Source organism: Aulonocara stuartgranti (assembly GCF_965226115.1).
Source record: "Aulonocara stuartgranti genome assembly, chromosome: 4".
Taxonomy (NCBI): Eukaryota; Metazoa; Chordata; class Actinopteri; order Cichliformes; family Cichlidae; genus Aulonocara; species Aulonocara stuartgranti.
In genome coordinates this window covers 2,271,280-2,289,380 of record NC_138942.1, presented here as the reverse complement: position 1 = coordinate 2,289,380, position 18,101 = coordinate 2,271,280, and the positions used below count along the sequence as shown (strand labels likewise).

At 44.0% G+C, this 18,101-nt stretch overlaps 1 protein-coding gene across 4 annotated transcripts; it reads left to right on the top strand.

Annotated features, from left to right (window-relative positions):
• The first annotated feature begins 438 nt into the window (after positions 1–438).
• Positions 439–14,762, top strand: LOC309705862 (transmembrane protease serine 9-like). 4 transcript variants are annotated; one of them, XM_082531910.1, is made up of 10 exons: positions 439–544; positions 3,532–3,552; positions 3,721–3,883; positions 4,019–4,284; positions 5,007–5,152; positions 5,239–5,518; positions 7,184–7,355; positions 12,751–13,004; positions 13,143–13,240; positions 13,968–14,762. In XM_082531910.1, exons 1-10 carry the CDS (start codon positions 490–492, stop codon positions 14,268–14,270), a joined length of 1,758 nt encoding a protein of 585 aa, XP_082388036.1. In that variant the 5' UTR covers positions 439–489; the 3' UTR covers positions 14,271–14,762. The 4 variants fall into 4 exon arrangements, with proteins under 4 accessions (XP_082388036.1, XP_082388035.1, XP_082388038.1 ...); XM_082531909.1 differs by having other exon boundaries at positions 4,016–4,284; XM_082531912.1 differs by lacking the exon at positions 439–544 and adding an exon at positions 551–2,467 and having other exon boundaries at positions 4,016–4,284.
• Positions 14,763–18,101: the final 3,339 nt, after the last annotated feature.

Below are 18,101 nucleotides of genomic sequence, written 5' to 3'. Positions count from 1 at the left end.
GCCAATGAAAGAGATTATATGTCATGTAGTAAAATACTCTTTTGTGACGTTTGTGATGTTGACTAAAGGCACCTTCAGCCTATTTTTAAAAGAAAGATTTCCTATAATTGGACGTACTTTCCCTGCAGACTTTTGTAAATGAAATCCTGCTGAGGGGATATTTTTCTCTGATGAAACTGCAAATGAATGATATCTGAGGTATCTCCTCAGGTAAAGGAAAAATATTTCAGTCTGTAGCAGGGCTTTGGTTTCCTCATGTGCAATGGATAATTAATCTAAAAAAAAGTAAATCATTAATAAACAAGTTCAAGACTGATGCCTGAAAGCTGAAATTCCTGTTACAGCGTGTTTGTTGTGAGGGAGATCAGGTGAGCTGCAGTGAGGTGTTGGGCGTGTCAGAGAGAGGTGTGCTTAATGCAGACAGAGAGGAGGAGGAGAGAGGAAGGTTATTTAAGCTTCAGCAGGTCTGGATGTTTGGATCTTACAGCGATGGCTTTCTACAAAGTGATGTGTTTGGCTGCTGGGCTGATGCTCCTGACCCAAGGTAAGAGCTCTCTGCACACACCTGCATCAGGTACGACTCAGAGGGTGAAAACACTCAGGAGCACAGCGCTTCACTTTAAAGTGACACTGCAGGAAGTAACACGACAGGAAAAGGAGGACTGGTGTTGTGCTTTAGCTTCATCTTTATCTTGGTGATGAAAGCTTAAACACAGATTAATGTGACGATCTGTTTGGTTTGGAAGCAGCTGAGAGGCTGAACTGCTCTCCATCAATCAGCGTCTGTATCACAGTTATTAGAGCTGCTTTATTTTATTTGAACTTTTAATCACTTTTTAACCTTTATTTTATGTTAATGTTTTTTTGTTTCATATCACAGTTAGTTTTTAAAATTGCAGTGACATGGGTGATATTAATCAGCGGTAATATTAAGTTCAGAGCTGGTATTGCAGCACAAATACTTTGCTCAGTGTCACCTGTAGATGTCAACCAAGTGTTTGGACTCGAAGATTTTTCAGTTTTATTGTTTGTTCTGCGAAATAAATTTTTTCAGCCTTAGTTGTGGTTCTAGTGAACTGTGATGCCTTTGTGCTGTACAGTATTAACCCCGATTCTTTTGTCCCCATGACAGAACAGAGAAAACCGACTCATAGTGTGTTAAAACATTTATATTTCTTTTTATTCAATCATCTGGAAGAGAGAGACCCCTGCACAGCCCAGACAGTTGCAGGATCTCTAACATTAGAATCATAAACTGTGTCTCATATAGGTGTTATTTTGGCACTTTACACATCACAGTTTCGATACAAACATTGCTTATATGGCAAAGTTCTTCTTTTCTATCTGGCTTCCTGTAGTTATTAACATACTTGTACAGCTCTACACTTCCTGTTTTCAGTCTGGGTGAGCACTTGGGTGTCTGTAGCTCAGGTGGCAGAGCAGGTCAGCCACTAATCAGAAGGTCGGTGGTTCGATCCCAGGCTGCCTCCGGGCTGCATGTCAAATATCCTTGGGCAAGATACTAACCCCATGTTTGCCTACTGGTGGTGGTCAGAGGGCCCGGTGGTGCCTGTGTCCGGCAGCCTCGCCTCTGTCAGTGCGCCCCAGGGCAGCTGTGGCTACAATGTAGCTGCCATCACCAGTGTGTGAATGTGTGTGTGAATGACTGAATGTAGTGTGAAGCGCTTTGGGGTCCTTAGAGACTAGAAAAGCGCTATACAAATGCAGGCCATTTACCATTTACCACTTAGTTTGTGAGTTAAAAGTGGTCTTGCTGTACAAACCTTCATGATTAAAGTACATAAAACAATATAATTAAACAATAGGGATACTAAGGATATTAATTACACGACAGCCATTACAGCCTCTCATAACATGAGATTCTGATCTGTACAGCTTATTATTCACATGAATGATTTGATTACAGCACATGTACATATTGGGTGTTTTGGGATGTGATAATGGAGTTAGAAGAGAGCTTGCAGTCACATGACGTCTTTTCTTATTGGAGTAAAGATTTTTCTTTGAAAGTATTCTCAACTTTGTGGTTTAGAAGATACTCTCACAAATTAAACTCCATGCTTCTGGAGATGATGCAACAATAATAAACTAGTTTCAATGTGAACTGCAGGCAAAGACATGAGACTAAAGCAGGGGTCTCGAACTCCAGGCCTCGAGGCCCGGTGTCCTGCAGGTTTCAGATCTCACCCTGGGTCAACACACCTGAATCACATGATTAGGTCATTACCAGGCCTCTGGAGAACTTCAAGACATGTTGAGGAGGTCATTTAGCCATTTAAATCAGCTGTGTTGGATCAAGGACACATCTAAAACCTCCAGGACACCGGCCCTCGAGGCCTGGAGTTCGACACCTGTGGACTAAAGGAAGTAAATTTGTCAGTTTCACACCCTGACGTCATCTTAAGATGCTTTTATTACACATGAATGGAAGAAGTCACTCCATCAGGTATAATAATTGTAGTAAGATTTTAACAGATTGAAGTGTTGAAGAGATTAAACTCAGACTTAGAAATTGATTTGGTGTATTGATAGAACACCAAATAACAACAGTAACCTTACGGCACTTTGAACTGCAAAGTAAAGACCATAACAATCACTGTAGGGTCTTTAAAACGCCGGTAAAGTTAAAAACTAAGAGGACCAGGGTCAGGGTGCGGCAGTCACCTACCTCGGCGGTTTGGCAGGGTGGGGAAGGAGATGGAAAAAAAGCAGAATGACAGAGGACAAACAGACTAAAGATGAGAGAGCACAACAATGGAACAACATGCTGCAATGCTGTGCAAACAAAGCTGACGGGTTTGTAGAGCTTTTAGCATAAATCTGACATTTTTTAGTGAAGTGGTGGAGTAAAGGTTCTTGTGGCTGATTGTTACTGATGATCTATTTGTGAGATTAATTAAGGCCGAGGAGATGTTTTGAAAAGATGTTTGAACTCTGAATTTTTGTAGATAAATGCAAATGATCTGAGGTGTGATGACAGGTTTCCTTCGTGACGATAAGCAGGAAGTTGGTCGCGTCCTGAGATGGCGCCACATCTCGCTATGATTGCAAAACATTGATGAGGAAGGTGAATCTCCAGAAGCAGAACAGGCTGTCTCAGTAAATATCTCAGAAAACCATTTTCTAATTAACGATGGAGTAACTATGGAGGGCGAGGACTCTGTTGGGGTCAAGCATGAAGGATTAGTTGTACAACACACAGTGTGTGTCCTGTATTTCTCTGTGTGAGAGACCATCATCAACAGCTCGTCAGTGTTTTCATCTTACTGAGTCACACAGTAAACCCCTCCTCCCTCTGAGTCTCTCACACACACAGACACACACTTCTATGTATATGAACACTATTGCACACTCTGGTAGATGTTAGAGGGACTGCAAGTCTTGGCTTAATTTTTAACACTCTTGCTTCTAGCAAACCAGACTTTCCCACTACTATTACAGACAGTGAACTAATCACAGAACAATGAATGGAGATTATTTGCTTTAAAATGGTTTGTTTCTGTGTTTCAGAGTCTGAGTCACAGCTGGATGGTAAGAAAAAGCCTCTTTGTGTAATAAATCTTTAGTTTCATATGAATATTAGTTTGTGAGTGAACTGTAGACTCCAGGATCACTGTGTCCTCACTCAGCAGTTTGTAGTGCTGAGAGTTTACAGCTCCTACAGTAATGCTCACTCTGTGTTTTAATGTCGGTCTTCAGTTTGTGGTAAGGCGTCTCTGAACACCAGGATTGTAGGAGGACAGGTGGCCCCTGTTGGCAGCTGGCCCTGGCAGGTCAGTCTGCAAAGATCTGGGTCCCACTTCTGTGGAGGATCCCTCATTAACAGTCAGTGGGTGCTGACTGCTGCTCACTGCTTTCAAACGTGAGTGATGAGGCTGAAGCTGCACTCTAAACATGATTTAAAGACGCTGTGAAGTCAAACTTTATATATGTTTTCTCGTCTATAACAATTGTAACAACTGTGCACTGTTCGTGTCGCTCCTGATGATCTCAGCAGTACTCCAACCGGTCTGACTGTGAATCTGGGCCTTCAGAGTCTACAGGGATCTAACCCCAATGCAGTGTCTCGGACAGTAACACAGATCATCAACCATCCAAACTACAACTCTCAAACTTTCAACAATGACGTCTGCCTCCTGCAGCTCTCCTCACCGGTGAATTTCAGCAGCTACATTTCTCCCGTTTGCCTGGCAGGTTCAGACAGCATCTTCTACAGCGGTGTTAACAGCTGGGTCACCGGTTGGGGCAGTATAGGAAGTGGAGGTGGGTCATAAAGACACCTGATCGTTTTTTAAGTAATGATGAGTATAATGTACCATTTTAGAAATAAATTGAGCAATAAAATTCTTATGTAAGGTCCAGGTCTGTGGAGACGCATTAAAAAAGAAAGAAACACAGAGAATTAAAATTTAACAAATGCAAAAGTTATATATATCATTATCATACACATTATGACAATGATATATGGAACAAGGAAACACACAACCATGAGTGATGATGCAACAAAAAGGAGATCTGAGGCTACAAATGGGGGGAGGAAACAACTGGGAGAACATCTAAAAGTAATCAAGAAAACGATTCAAAGGAAGTAAAACTTCTGTCTCAGAGAAAAACCATTATCAAAATACACCAGGATGTAGCTAACAATGAATCAGACATACACACAACACACAAAGAGAAACACTCCAAACTAAACAAATAATATTAACAAACAGAAATACAGTAAACCACAAAAACTTTAATAATAAACCTTTACGGTAAAGAACCCTGGGACTGTGACACTTTTTCACATTTCTTTGTGTTTTACTGCCACCAACTGTCAGCCAGTGGAACAGCACAGGAGAACCCACAGCAGATAAACATGTCTCACTGTCTTTGTTTGCACACATGACTGCACTTTGTTTTTAAGTTTGGTAGAGCCATCCTTTGAGTGCATTTAATCAATCACGTTTCTTTGACCTGACTTTTTTGGGGGGTCCTTTCAGTGCCCCTTCCTTCTCCACAAAACCTGATGGAGGTGGAGGTTCCTGTTGTGGGAAACAGGAAGTGTAACTGTAACTATGGAGTGGGAAGAATCACTGACAACATGATCTGTGCCGGGTTAAGTGCAGGAGGAAAGGACTCCTGTCAGGTGATTGTTGTTACCTGTGTTTGGCACATTTTCACCTTCTACAGTTTCTTCTCCTCAGCTAACAGTAAATGTTTCTGCTCTCAAAGGGGGATTCAGGAGGTCCAATGGTGAGCAAGCAGAGCGGTCGCTGGATTCAGGCGGGAGTCGTCAGTTTTGGGGAAGGTTGCGCCTTGCCTAATTTTCCAGGAGTCTACGCCAGAGTATCCCAGTACCAGACCTGGATCAACAGCAAGATCTCCTCCAACCAGCCGGGCTTCATGACGTTCACGTCCACTGGGACCAACAGCGACCTCAGTGTCTCCTGCACAGGACCAGTGCCAACCACCACCCCTACTACCACCACCCCTCCAACCACCACCAGCAAACGTATGTTAAGCACCAACCCTAAAACCATCACCTTTGTAGCTACCACCACGGATACCAATACAAAACCCACAAATCCTACAACAACCACCACACCTAAAATCAGAAATGTACTGATCACTATTTTATTTGATTCCAACCAGCTGATACCGAGTTGTGTTTACTTCAGTTTACAAGTTTCCTTTGTCATATAACAGTCATATTATAAGACACTGGATTGAAATGAAATTTTTCACAGACAATGTAATAAATAAAAACCAGAAAACACAAAGAGGCCTTTTTGATTTAAGAACCTGATGAACGAAGGAAGCGAGGGGGCCTTCACAGTGGAGAAGCCCTTGTTTTTGCATCTGAGACGATCCTCTCAGCCATCACCCTGCGTTGCAGTCTTATTGTCAGTCATGCCACTATACCAGGGTGCGATGCAGCTCATCAGGATGCTCTGAGTAGTGCTTCGGTAAAAGCCTTCTAAGGAAGTGATTCCTCCTAAGGCAGCAAGGATGAGGAAGAGTTCCTCACTTACTTCAACCTCCTGAGGAAGTGCTTGCTGTGCTGAGCCCCTTCTCGGCCAGGTGTGTGGGTTTCAGAGTCCAGGAAAGCCCTTCATTGATGTAGATGCCTGGGAATTTTGTCCTGCTGACCCTCCGATGTGGGATGTCAGCCTTTGTTAAAGCCCACAATCAACTCTTTCCTCCTGTTTATGCTAAGCTAGTAGCTAGCAGTCTCTCACTAACGGTTGCACTTCTGCTCTGTAAGCAGTTTCAACTGAAACTGAAACAGAGTGAAGTGCTTAGTCCTAGCAGAGAGAGCAATAGTACACTCATGTCAACTACATGAGTGTACTATTGCTGTGAGATTTATTACTATTACTGAAGGTTACTCACCACACCAACACCAACTAGATGTTTAAATCTTAATATAAAACGAGTAACAGCATGGTGGACAATAGGTAAGGCTGCACTTTTTGCAGCGATCTCGTGTAGAAAACTAGTATGATAATATGGTCCACGGCTCTGAACCGTAGTAAAGGGACCTCTGGCTAATACGTCGGGTTCATGTTGGGCTCGTAGCTTTTTTTGAATAATACTTAAAAGTAAAGGTAAAGTAGGGGTGACATGGGCCGTGAGATTGAGACCCAGGCATTAGAGCCTCTTAATGCGTGTTTTGTTTAGGTTTCCACTGGTGTGGAATTACCAAAAATAAAGAGGGCATAGCCTAACATATGAAACAGGAGAAGACCGCTGTGTAATCCATTTATTTCAACAATGTAACTGTATCCTTAGTACCACCTTTTTAAATGGTAACTGTAACGGAATACAGTTACTCATATTTTTTATTTTAAATATGTAACGCCGGTACATATATTCCATTACTCTCCAACACCGTCAGTCTCCAACTACTGGGATTCATTTTTTCTAAGAACTTTAACTGATAGTATACACAGGCAAAAATCACATTTTCTCCAGTGATAGATGCTATTTTTTAACATTAAATAAAAATGTTTTGTTTTTTTAAAAGTGTTTCACCTCACACCCAAGTAGCTTCTTTACCTCTAAAACCATCCTAGGATGAACTTGTGTGCTTTCATAAAGTCTAAACTTGCTGACCTGAAATGATAGTTAAAGATTTTAACATTTCTTTGTGTGTGCCTCTGGTTTTTCTCTTTAGCGATATTCTGTGGACAAGCTCCGAAGAATTCTGGCATTTTGGGAGGAACCTCAATGGCGACAGCTGGCTCATGGCCGTGGATGGCGAGCCTGCAGAAGAATGGAAGTCATGTGTGTGGTGGGACTCTGGTGGCCTTGGACTCTGTGCTGAGCAACGCCAACTGTTTCTCAAGGTGAGTTGCCACTGGGGTTGAAGACTCTGATCTAACCAGAGTCTGGAACCTGACTCTGGTTCCAGACTACTACTGCTGACTACTCCTGACATGTTAGCTCTTTATACAGTAAAGTTACAGTGGGATACAAATAATAATGTTTAGGTGGTGGGGGGCCGCGAACAGTTTTCTCGTAAAACAAAGTGGGGCCCAGCAAAAAGGTTTGGGAACCAATGGGTTAGATTATGATACAACTGATGATGTCCATAAAAATTATGAACAGAACTGGTGACAAAGGGCAGCCCTGACGGAGCCCATCACCCACCAGGAATGAGTCAGACTTATTGCCGGCTATGCAGACCAAGCTCTTGCAACGGTCGTATAGGGATCAAATGGCCCGTAGCAAAGGGCCAGACACACCATACTCCCAGAGCACTCCCCACAGGACACCCCGAGGGACACGGTCGAATGCCTTCTCCAAGTCCACAAAACACATGTAGACTGGTTTGGCAAACTCCCATGCGCCGAGAGGATAAAGAGCTGGTCCAGTGTTCCACAACTAGGACAAAAACCGCATTGTTCCTCCTGTAGCTGAGGTTCGACTAATGGATGAACTCTTCTCTCCAGCACCCTGGCATAGACTTTCCCAGGGAGGATGAGGAGTATGATTCCCCTGGAGTTGGAACACACCCTCCGTTCCCCTTTTTTAAAGATGGAGACCACCACCCCAGTGGGTGTCAGTCAAGGGGTACTGCCACTGATATCCACGCAACATTGAGACGTTTCAACCAAGACAGCCCTACAACATCCAGAGCCTTCAGGAACTCGGGGCGGACCTCGTCCACCCCAGGGGCTCTGCCACCAAGAAGTTAACTGCCTCAGTGACCTCGCCCCCAGAGATTGGCGGGTCATCCCCTTTGTCCCCAGACTCTGCTTCCGCCACGGAAGACGTGCCAGTGGGATTGAGGAGGTCCTTGAAGTATTCCTTCCACCGCCTGACGATTTTCTCAGTCGAAGTCAGCAGCACTCCACCTGCACTATACGCAGTGCAGGTAGAATACCGCTTTCCCTTTCTGAGTCGCTTGACAGTTTGCCAGTATCTCTTCGAGGCAGTCCAAAAATCTTTTTCCATGGCCTCTCCGAACTCCTCCCACACCCGAGTTTTTGCTTCTGCCACTGTCCGCGCCGCATTCTGCTTGGCCTGTCGGTACCTATCAGCTGCCTCCAGAGTTCCACAGGCTAACCAAGCCTTCAGTTTGGTGGCTCCCCTCACCTCAGGTGTCCTCCATTTGGTTCAGGGGTTACCACCAGATGTGTCCTGGTGCCACGTGCACTTATGGACACTCTTATGTTCGAACATGGTGTTCGTTAAGTCCAATAACAAAACACCGCTCAGGTTCAGAGTCCAGCCCCTCTCCAGGAGACTGGTTTCAGAGCCCAGGACATGCATTGAGGTGAGCCTGACTATATCTATCTGGTACCTCTCAATCTCACGCACTAGCTCAGGCTTCTTCCCCACCAGAGAGGAGACATTCCATGTCCCAATTGCCAGTCTTGGTAGCCGCGGATCGGACCGCCAGGGCCTTTGCTCCTGGCCGGCGCCCGGCACACATTGCACCCAACCCTGACGGTGCCTCCTGTGGGTGGTGGGTCTGCAGGAAGATGCGCCAATGTCCCTTTTTTGGGCTGTGCCCAACCGCGCCCCATGGACTAAGGCCCAGTCACCAGACGCTCGCCCTCGGGCAACCTCCCGGGGCCTGGCTCCAGGGCAGGGTAAACTGTTCCCTGGATGTTTTCCTCATAAGGGTCTTATGAATCGCTCTTTGTCTGGTCCCTCACTCAGGACCAATTTGCCATGGGAAACCCTACGAGGGGGCGGAGGAGACTTTAAACACTTTTTACTTAAATCCAGCTTCACGTTAAATGTGACACTTTTTACCTGGCATAGACTAATCCAGAGCTTCCCAAACTGTGGGGCCCACTCCCTAAGGGGGGGGGGGGGGGGGGAATAGGGGGGTGCAGAGCCATTGCAGGGGGGTGCGGTATGAAAAGGAAAAAAAAGAACGCTTGGACACTGCTAGCATAATGGACAGGTTTTGGACGGGGCGCCCACACAAACGCAAAGCAGGAGATGAAGCATCGCTGAATATGTTTCCAAACCAACTTCATTCTAAGCCAAAGACTAGAAAATCTGCTGAAGCATATTTTTTCTTTGGCTTCACCTGCACAAGTGCCACGGTAGGTCTCCCCTGCAGAATTGTTTTTCCTTCGTCGGGAGCACATGTTGGGCTCTTCAAATCACAGACAAACAGGATCCCACATTTTTGATTTTTAGTTCACAAACACTTCTTGTAACGACTAACTACTCCTGACATTTTGGAGATGTTAGCTCTTTATACAGTAAAGTTACAGTGGGATACAAATAACATCAGGCTGATCCTGCCACGATTTGTTCCCCCGGTTCAAATCACGGACAAACAGTATCCCACAGTTGTTTATGTTTTGAAACCATTTTGCACAGAGAGGCATTTTTTGAAAAATGTATTGATTGCAATGTTGAACATTATTCTCCAAAAGTTAATTCTGTTCATCTGGACGTAGCGCTTTGTGGGAGAAACGTTTCGTCACTCATCCAAGTGACTTCTTCAGTCTCAGCTGACTGCAGGTTTCCCCAAATCTTATAAACATTTGCATAATGGCTGAAGCCAGCCCACTGAAGGAACAGCCTGACGTGCCTGTAGCCCGGAGCACAACCACACACACACACATAGGCTGTATCCCAATTCAGGGTCTGCAGCCTTAAAGGCCGCATTTTAAGGCCGATTACGTCACAGCGACGCGACAAAGGCTGTCCCAATTCAAAGGCTGCTCGAAATGCGGCCCTCAAATGCGTCCTTCATTTCCCTGAATTTTAAGGCTGTGGCGGTGTAGACTTCGTAGCCCAGCGTATCCCAGAATGCATAGCGCAGCGGTGGGTGTGGATAATTTTGCTGAAAAAAAAACGGCGGATGAGGGGCGCCCAAAGAGTAACTTTGTAAACTAAGTGCTGAATATTATGTCACTTATTTATGTGCAAATGTTTAATAACGAAGAACATTGAACACTACTGTTGGCCACATGTCGGCAAAGTCATGTGACATTAGTGACGTTTGTACTAACTTGGTTTTAAAGCCTTTACTTTAAAATATACGCCGTTCAATAGCTGAGCTTAATCCTACAGAGAATGATCAAAGCTCATGTAGAAACAAACAAATGAACAAAAGATTTTCTCCTTCATTTCTGTCAAACACAGCTGTATGACACGTTTCCAGCTGTTAGTATCATGGTTGCTAGGCAACCTGGGCAGCGCAACAGAGGCTAGACCGTCCCATTTCACAAGCCTCACACTTCCGGCCTTAGCGGTCTTTGAGAGAATTTGCATACTTATGATGCAAATGTACTGTTTATAAGATTTGGGGAAACCTGCAGTCAGCTGAGACTGAAGAAGTCACTTGGATGATGACGAAACATTTCTCCCACAAAACGCTAAGTCCAGATGAACAGAATCAACTTTTGGAGACTTACTTTCCTGGATGATTGAGATGCATCAAGACGTTGAACATTATTACACAGGAAAAAACAACTGCACGTAAAATAATCACACCGTGACGCCTCTGCCTTTCTAAATATAGGGACAGTAACTGTGTGTGTGTATGTAAGCGTGTAAAACTTAAAAAAGATAGTCAGATTAACAGTATTTTGTCTCTATCTGCCATTCTGTAATTCATCTCATGTAAACAATACAGGAAACAGTTCACAAAGACGCAGACTAAACACAAGACTAAAGCAATACTAAACACGAGGGCACAAGAACCACAGACTATAAATAATAATAATCAACAAGACAGAGATAAAGAATAACCCATAATACAAAATCAAACCAAAACATAAGAAACTCAAAATGCCATGACACTTTGAGTGTGGATGAAACAGCTGCATTTTCAAAAATACCCATGTAGGTGTGGACATAGCGTAAAAGAGTTAGTAGTTTATTTTATTACTACCTGTAATTTATTGCAGTTCACTTGTATTTTTTTAACCGTTTTCTTGTAAAACACACGGGGGCCTAGTACAAAAAGTGTGGGAACCACTGGAGTAATCCATGGTATAAATTAATTCAATTCAATTCAATTTTATTTATATAGCGCCAAATCACAACAAAAGTCGCCTCAAGGCGCTTTATATTGTACATATATAATATGTATATATCATACAGAGAAAAACCCAACAATCATATGACCCCCTATGAGCAAGCACTTTGATGACACTGGGAAGAAAAAACTGCCTTTTAACAGGAAGAAACCTCCAGCAGAACCAGGCTCAGGGAGGGGCGGGGCCATCTGCTGTGATTGGTTGGGGTGAGAGAAGGAAGACAGGATGAAGACATGCTGTGGAAGAGAGACAGAGGTTAATAACAGATATGATTCAATGCAGAGAGGTCTGTTAATACATAGTAAGTGAGAAAGGTGACTGGAAAGTAAAAACTCAATGCATCATGGGAATCCCCCGGCAGCCTATGTCTATTGCAGCATAACTAAGGGAGGATTCAGGATCACCTGGTCCAGCACTAACTATATGCTTTAGCAAAAAGGAAAGTAGAGATAGTGTCTGTCTCCTGAAAAATTAGCCAGGTATAGTGTATTATACAGGTAGTGTTTTATGATGTCCTGCTCTAAGAACCACTTATACTTCTGTGTTAAATGTAGTCTGTAGGTATATCATATTTTACAGCATAACCTGATGTACACCTCCATAGAAATATGATTATGCTTTCACTCAGACTGGAATGACTGTGATTGGCTCGTTTGCTACCTTTGTTTTCTCCTATGCATTTCTGGTTACTTTTTCTTCCCAGTGCCCTTTCAACATCTACAGGAAGAGAATCAACAAACTCCATCAAGAGCTAGTATTTCAGCAGCAACATTACCAAACAACTCAGACCCACCATACATGAGTATGAACGATAGATGCGGGCCACATGCATAGGCTACGTTTTAGGCCCAAAATAGAGCAAAAGTATGCATTAAGCACTAGTCTATACACAGTTACTACGAATCAGCAAGCACCTTTGTATTGCACTTCCAGCCCCACTCCTCAGTTACATTTCTTTAAGTCAGTATTTCATGCTGACTTAATGTCAGTTCTGCATGGATGACACTGATGTCAGGAATGCTCCCTTCTATATGGCTCATCTTCTCCCCAGCTTGTGTTTGCAAATTATGCTTGAAGAAAGGTGGGGAGGTTTAACACAGCCATTACAGGTTGACATAACGAGTTCAAATCTGTAAAACTTGGGTCCCATGAAGTTGAGTGTAAAGGTGTAGATTTTGTTTGAAGCTGATGAAGTTTATGTTTGTGTGCTTCGTTCCTCCCACAGCTCCCCTGTAGCGTCCGAGTGGACTGTCGTGTTGGGGCGTCTGAAGCTAAATGGATCCAACCCCTTTGAGGTGACGCTGAATGTGACAAATATCACTCTGAGCAACACGACCGGGACCAACATAGCCATCCTCCGTCTATCTGCCCAGCCCACCCTGACCGACTACATCCAGCCCATCTGCTTGGACAACGGGAGAACCTTCGCCGAGGGCTTGGCGTGCTGGGCGGCCGGTTGGAGTCCTGGAAGAGGAGGAGGTGAGTCAGCAACATGAAGGCTGACAGAGTTCTGCCCAGACTCTGCACCAGTCCATCTCTCAGATTACACATGTGGACCACTGCACTTACAGTTTCTTTAGTCAAACATCAGGATTTTCTTATCTTTCATGATGTTAGCTGAGGAAGTTATGCAGCAGTTTCAGACCTCGGTGGTAAACTGTGGGAACTCATCATCGAGTGAGAGCATCTGTACAGACGTGTTTGCACTGCAGCAGGTAAATGACTGGATTCTTCTTCTTATAACACTGTCTGCTGACATGTTGTTTATTCTGGATCTTGGATTTAGCTGCTTTTCAGAAGCAAAGCTTTAAACAAAGTTCTCTGATTTCTCCAAATGTTCAGAAACTGAATAAAACTCTTTAAAATTGTTTAAACCTTTAGCTGGAAGATTTTAAAGTGTTTTTAGCAGCTCTGACTGATGACTGTGTACATGTAGATTTTATGTCCCGATGACCTATAGTTTAGAAAATACATAAATTAGGTGCCCATTTCAATATGGAAGCTGAGTGGTCAGATTTGAAGAGCACCTTCAAAACAAAATGAATCCTGAAATGCTCTGACTAGGGCAATACAAGGAAAATATAATATTGTGATATTTTTTGGCTATATTGTGAAACACGATAAATAATGTAATATGTCTTGAGGCCAAGCGCAAAGGGGCTTAGCTGCAGTTTAAACCTCTGTGCAGTCAAGTTTCTTTATATAAATATTGGCATGTATGTATCCACAGAAACCTCTGAATCTCAGCTACAACCACCAACTGATAATATTAATGATACATTCACAGCGTGCGGGAGAAACAAAAACTCACAGTGAATTATGTGTAGACGGCTTAATATTTCCATTGCAACCTATACTCAATGGTTACGATTAAGGCATTTTAACCATCATACGTAGAATATTATAGATTATAATAATAACTGACCCTTTCCGTATGTTCAGGGTGATTCTGGCGGCCCGCTGATGTGTAAGCAGAGCGGCTCTTGGTTCCAGGCGGTCGTGTTAACAGCTCCAAGCTCCTCTGCCAGGAGGAGACGAAGCTCAGTCATGACCTTCACCAGAGTGAGCACCTTTGATGCCTTTCTGACGAAGACGCTGGGGACCCTCTTGTCTCCAGCCTCTAACACCACCACAACTACCTCACGCCCCGTATCACAAAGCAGCGGGGGTCATCCTGCTCATTCCTTCATCTTTGTCTTCTTCCATCTCCTCAGCCTCACCGTTTGTCTCCAGCTCTTCCTGTAGAGAGTTTGACTTGATCGACATGATGTGATGGACACAAATGAATGTGAACAAGCTTTGACTCTAAGACTTTACAGGCTTAAAGCTGTGCCTGCTAATCTTTGACTTGATTCTGCCTCAATCGGTTATCTAGAGCTCAGTGGTGACGTTTGGGCAGGTTTACTGTAAGCTAAGGGTAACTTTAGTGTACCACTACCAAGAAAATTAAGCTAGTTGTGTAATGCGTGCCATATCATTTTTGAGGCGCAGCATTTTTATCATGAATTCTGACCCATAGTGTGTACTGTACACTTGTTTATGATTATATACGTACCCCAGACTTGACAAGATGTTTGCCAGACGACTTGCAGATGAATAACATGAACAACTACGTACCTGTGCACAGGTAGCTGCTTTTTTGCAAACAGTTTTACTTTCCCACCAAATTTAAGTTGTCTTTTATTCGAACTAATGCCCATGTGCTCGAGTGATGAATAAAACCGATTAATAATTTTTTATTCTGTAAAGAAGATCTTTCTTCTGATTTCCAGCTCCATGTCTTTATTATTTATGTTCACTTTACTCCTGCTCTAATGTGATGGTGGCACCAGGCGTCGGAGCTAAACTTTGGTATAAAAATGAAGAATTCCTTTAAACTTGCACTGAACATGAAAATTTATCCCAGCAGTTCATTATCTGCACTTGTTACATACATATCTATATATTTGAGGTAATAACGCTGAATGGTGTTTCTAAATCGTTCATTCATTTTCAGGAGTGTTGTGTAATTCTAACAAAATTGTAACACAAATACTGCTAATGGCATATCCTGCAGTCGTAATTAATCTGATTTAAAGAAACATATTTTGGAGCTCTCAGGAGCAGGATGATGATCGGGCTGTTCCTCGTCTACCTCATGTCTGGGCCACAACGCTAAGTACTCAAACTATTGAACTGCAGTGGAAAACAAATGTGTAATTTGAAGGAAAAACAATAAATATCCAGTAAATGCAAAAAATAAATAAATAAATAAATAAATAAATAAATAAATAAATATTAGGGGTGCAACGATACACAAAATTCACGGTTCGGTTCGATACTTTGGTGTCACGGTTCGATATTTTTTCGATACAAAAAAATGTTCATGCCTTTTTAATTTGTCATTTATTAAAATTATAAATATATATTTTAACTCAAAAGTACAGTTTTTAAATTTAACCCTAACCCTTGTGCGTGTTTTTTATTTTGACAGCGAATGCGCACCTGCGGACCACTTATGTGCAGCCCTGGTTATTTAGCTCGTCATATTGCAGCCACAGAAATAATTTTGTCCATGAAACCATAAAGCTGCACTTTCTTTTTGCCTTATAGTCTGATTTGTCATAACTTCTCCGTTTTGTGGTAAGCTTTTCTTTGGCTGTCACTTCTTCACCCTGACCTGTCTTATTTGGCTCAGCAGAACTAAAATATATATCTGTCTGTGAAGGTTCTCAGTCATCCAGGTCATCGTAGTCAAATATAAATCCTGCTGCTTTTACACACACACTCACTCAGCGATTCTCTGCGCGATCAACCTCTCACATGTTTAAGCTGCGGGAGATTTCACTTGTCATGTTTGCATAGTAAGCTAACAATTAATAAGACGATGTCAGAGGAATTGGTGCGCAAATTATCATCACTCACAGATCAGTGCTGTCGCTCTCTATACACAGTTCGCGCGATTGCAAAGTGAAAGCAAAAAAACAAGCGCAAATTCAAACGTGATTTCAATATGTCACATATTGACAGTGGCTCACCGATGCCAATGACATAATTACCCAGCTACATTTCTGAAAGAATGCAAAAGCATTGACATATATTTTTCCTTCCTACAATAGCCCGACGGGCAGGGCAGAGATAGATTTTGGTACCCCGACTGAAAAAAATCACTAGCCCCAGGACGTTGGGCTAGCGATATTGCGAGCAAATGCACATTTCTATGTTTCAATGGTATCTGATTGAGGAATCACTCATCTTTGGAAAAGAGAGTTTATTACAGAGAAATGTCTCTTTCCAAAATAAAAGCTATACTATCCGCTTCTTCTGGGCTATATTCTCAGCAGCATATTAAACAGCTGTCTAAATGACTCGGCTAAAGTTAGTAGCATGCTTGTTGTTTTTGTCTTTGCACTAGGATGATGTCGGCGTAAACGTGCAGTCATATTCGTTGTGTTCCCACTAGTGCTTTCAGGTTAATCTCGTTGAAATGACCTTAACGCCACAACACGGCAAATCTCCGTTAACGAGCTACCCCTGATCGCCCCGTGCATGGGGCTAGACGGCCAACACGTTAACGAGCTAACTGCGCTAACACACTAGTTCCCACCCATGTAACTGAGCATTGCATGGCACATCCAACATACTGTTTTACTTTAGTCCATGACTCGCTTACCTTCAGGGTCATACGTCACATGAAAACCAAAATAATTCCAAACGCCAGATCTGAATGAGGGTGGGGGAGGTCCATGTTGTAAGGAGAGCTTAACTTCTGTCTCGCTAGCTTGCCCTGCGCTCTTCCTTCTGACGATGCTGTCTGTGTTGAGCGCTCAGTGAATCTGCGTTCGACTACTCCGCCTAGGCTGCACTGTCGACCCTAGGCGGAGTAGTCGAACGCAGATTCACTGAGCGCTCAACACAGACAGCATCGTCAGAAGGAAAGTTGATAAAATAAATTACAAATGTATTGTTCGATACATATGCGTACCGAACCGAGAGCACTGTATCTGTCATGGAACGCTGTGCGGCAGGTAGGAGTAGGACCCAAAATGCAGGACTCACAGGCACGAGGGAATAAACTCAAAAGGCAGCTTTATTGCGTAACAGAATGATAGGCGATACAAAACTAGACTGGGAAAAACTAACATAAGGCTCACCAGGAAACACGGGGGAATCACACACAGCATGAGGGACGACGTCACAGAGAGCACAGGAAAACACAGGGCTTAAGTACACGGGGAGTAATCAGGGAATGGGCCACAGGAGGGAGACACAGCTGGGAGCAATAAGGCTAACGAGACAGGGGAGAGGTAAAACTGAACACACTGACATGAGACATGAACTTTCAGAATAAAACAGGAAACTGACACAGAGAATCAGACAGGACACTGAACATGACAGGCAGACTCATGAGCAGACGCAATAACACCATGGACAGACAGAGGGAACACAGAGAAGTGGGAGCAGGCAGGCAAAGAACAGAAACCTAACAAATGGCAAAATCACAACAGAATACACACTCGGAATGAACAAAAGCATAAGGAAACACAAAACACTGAGTCCTCAGACTCAGGACCATGACAGTACCCCCCCCTCAAGGGCTGGCTCCAGACAGCCCAAACACAGAAAAACAAAACCAAACAGAAAACAACCCAGGGCGGGCGGCGGGGGCCCAGGACGGAGGGCCCGGAACAGAAAACAAAAGAAGAGCACAGCAAACACCGGAGCCCAAGAAAATAACCCAAACACAGAGCAGTTCAGGGGGCCGACCATGCGGAAGGCAACGGCGGCGACGTGGAAACAGTTCAGGAGGGCGACCGTGCGCAAGGCAACGGCGGCGACGTGGAAACAGTTCAGGAGGCCGGCCGTGCGCAAGGCAACGGCGGCGGTGAAGGAGACGACGGAGCAGTTCAGGAGGCCGACCGCGCGGGAGGCGGCGGCGACGACGACAGCGCTGGTCCGGGGGCCGACCGTGCGGAAGGCGACGGCGGCCACTCAGGCGAAGGCGGTCCGGGGGCCGGCCGTGCGGAAGGCGACGGCGGCCACTCAGGCGAAGGCGGTCCGGGGGCCGGCCGTGCGGAAGGCGACGGCGGCCACTCA

Coding starts and splice junctions, on each gene's coding strand:
- LOC309705862 (XM_082531909.1), top strand. CDS start 490: ATGGCTTTCTACAAAGTGATGTGTTTGGCTGCTGGGCTGATGCTCCTG. Junction 3,884..4,015: donor GCTGCTCACTGCTTTCAAAC/GTGAGTGATGAG, acceptor TGATGATCTCAG/CAGTACTCCAACCGGTCTGA. Junction 5,519..7,183: donor TCCAACCACCACCAGCAAAC/GTATGTTAAGCA, acceptor TTTTCTCTTTAG/CGATATTCTGTGGACAAGCT.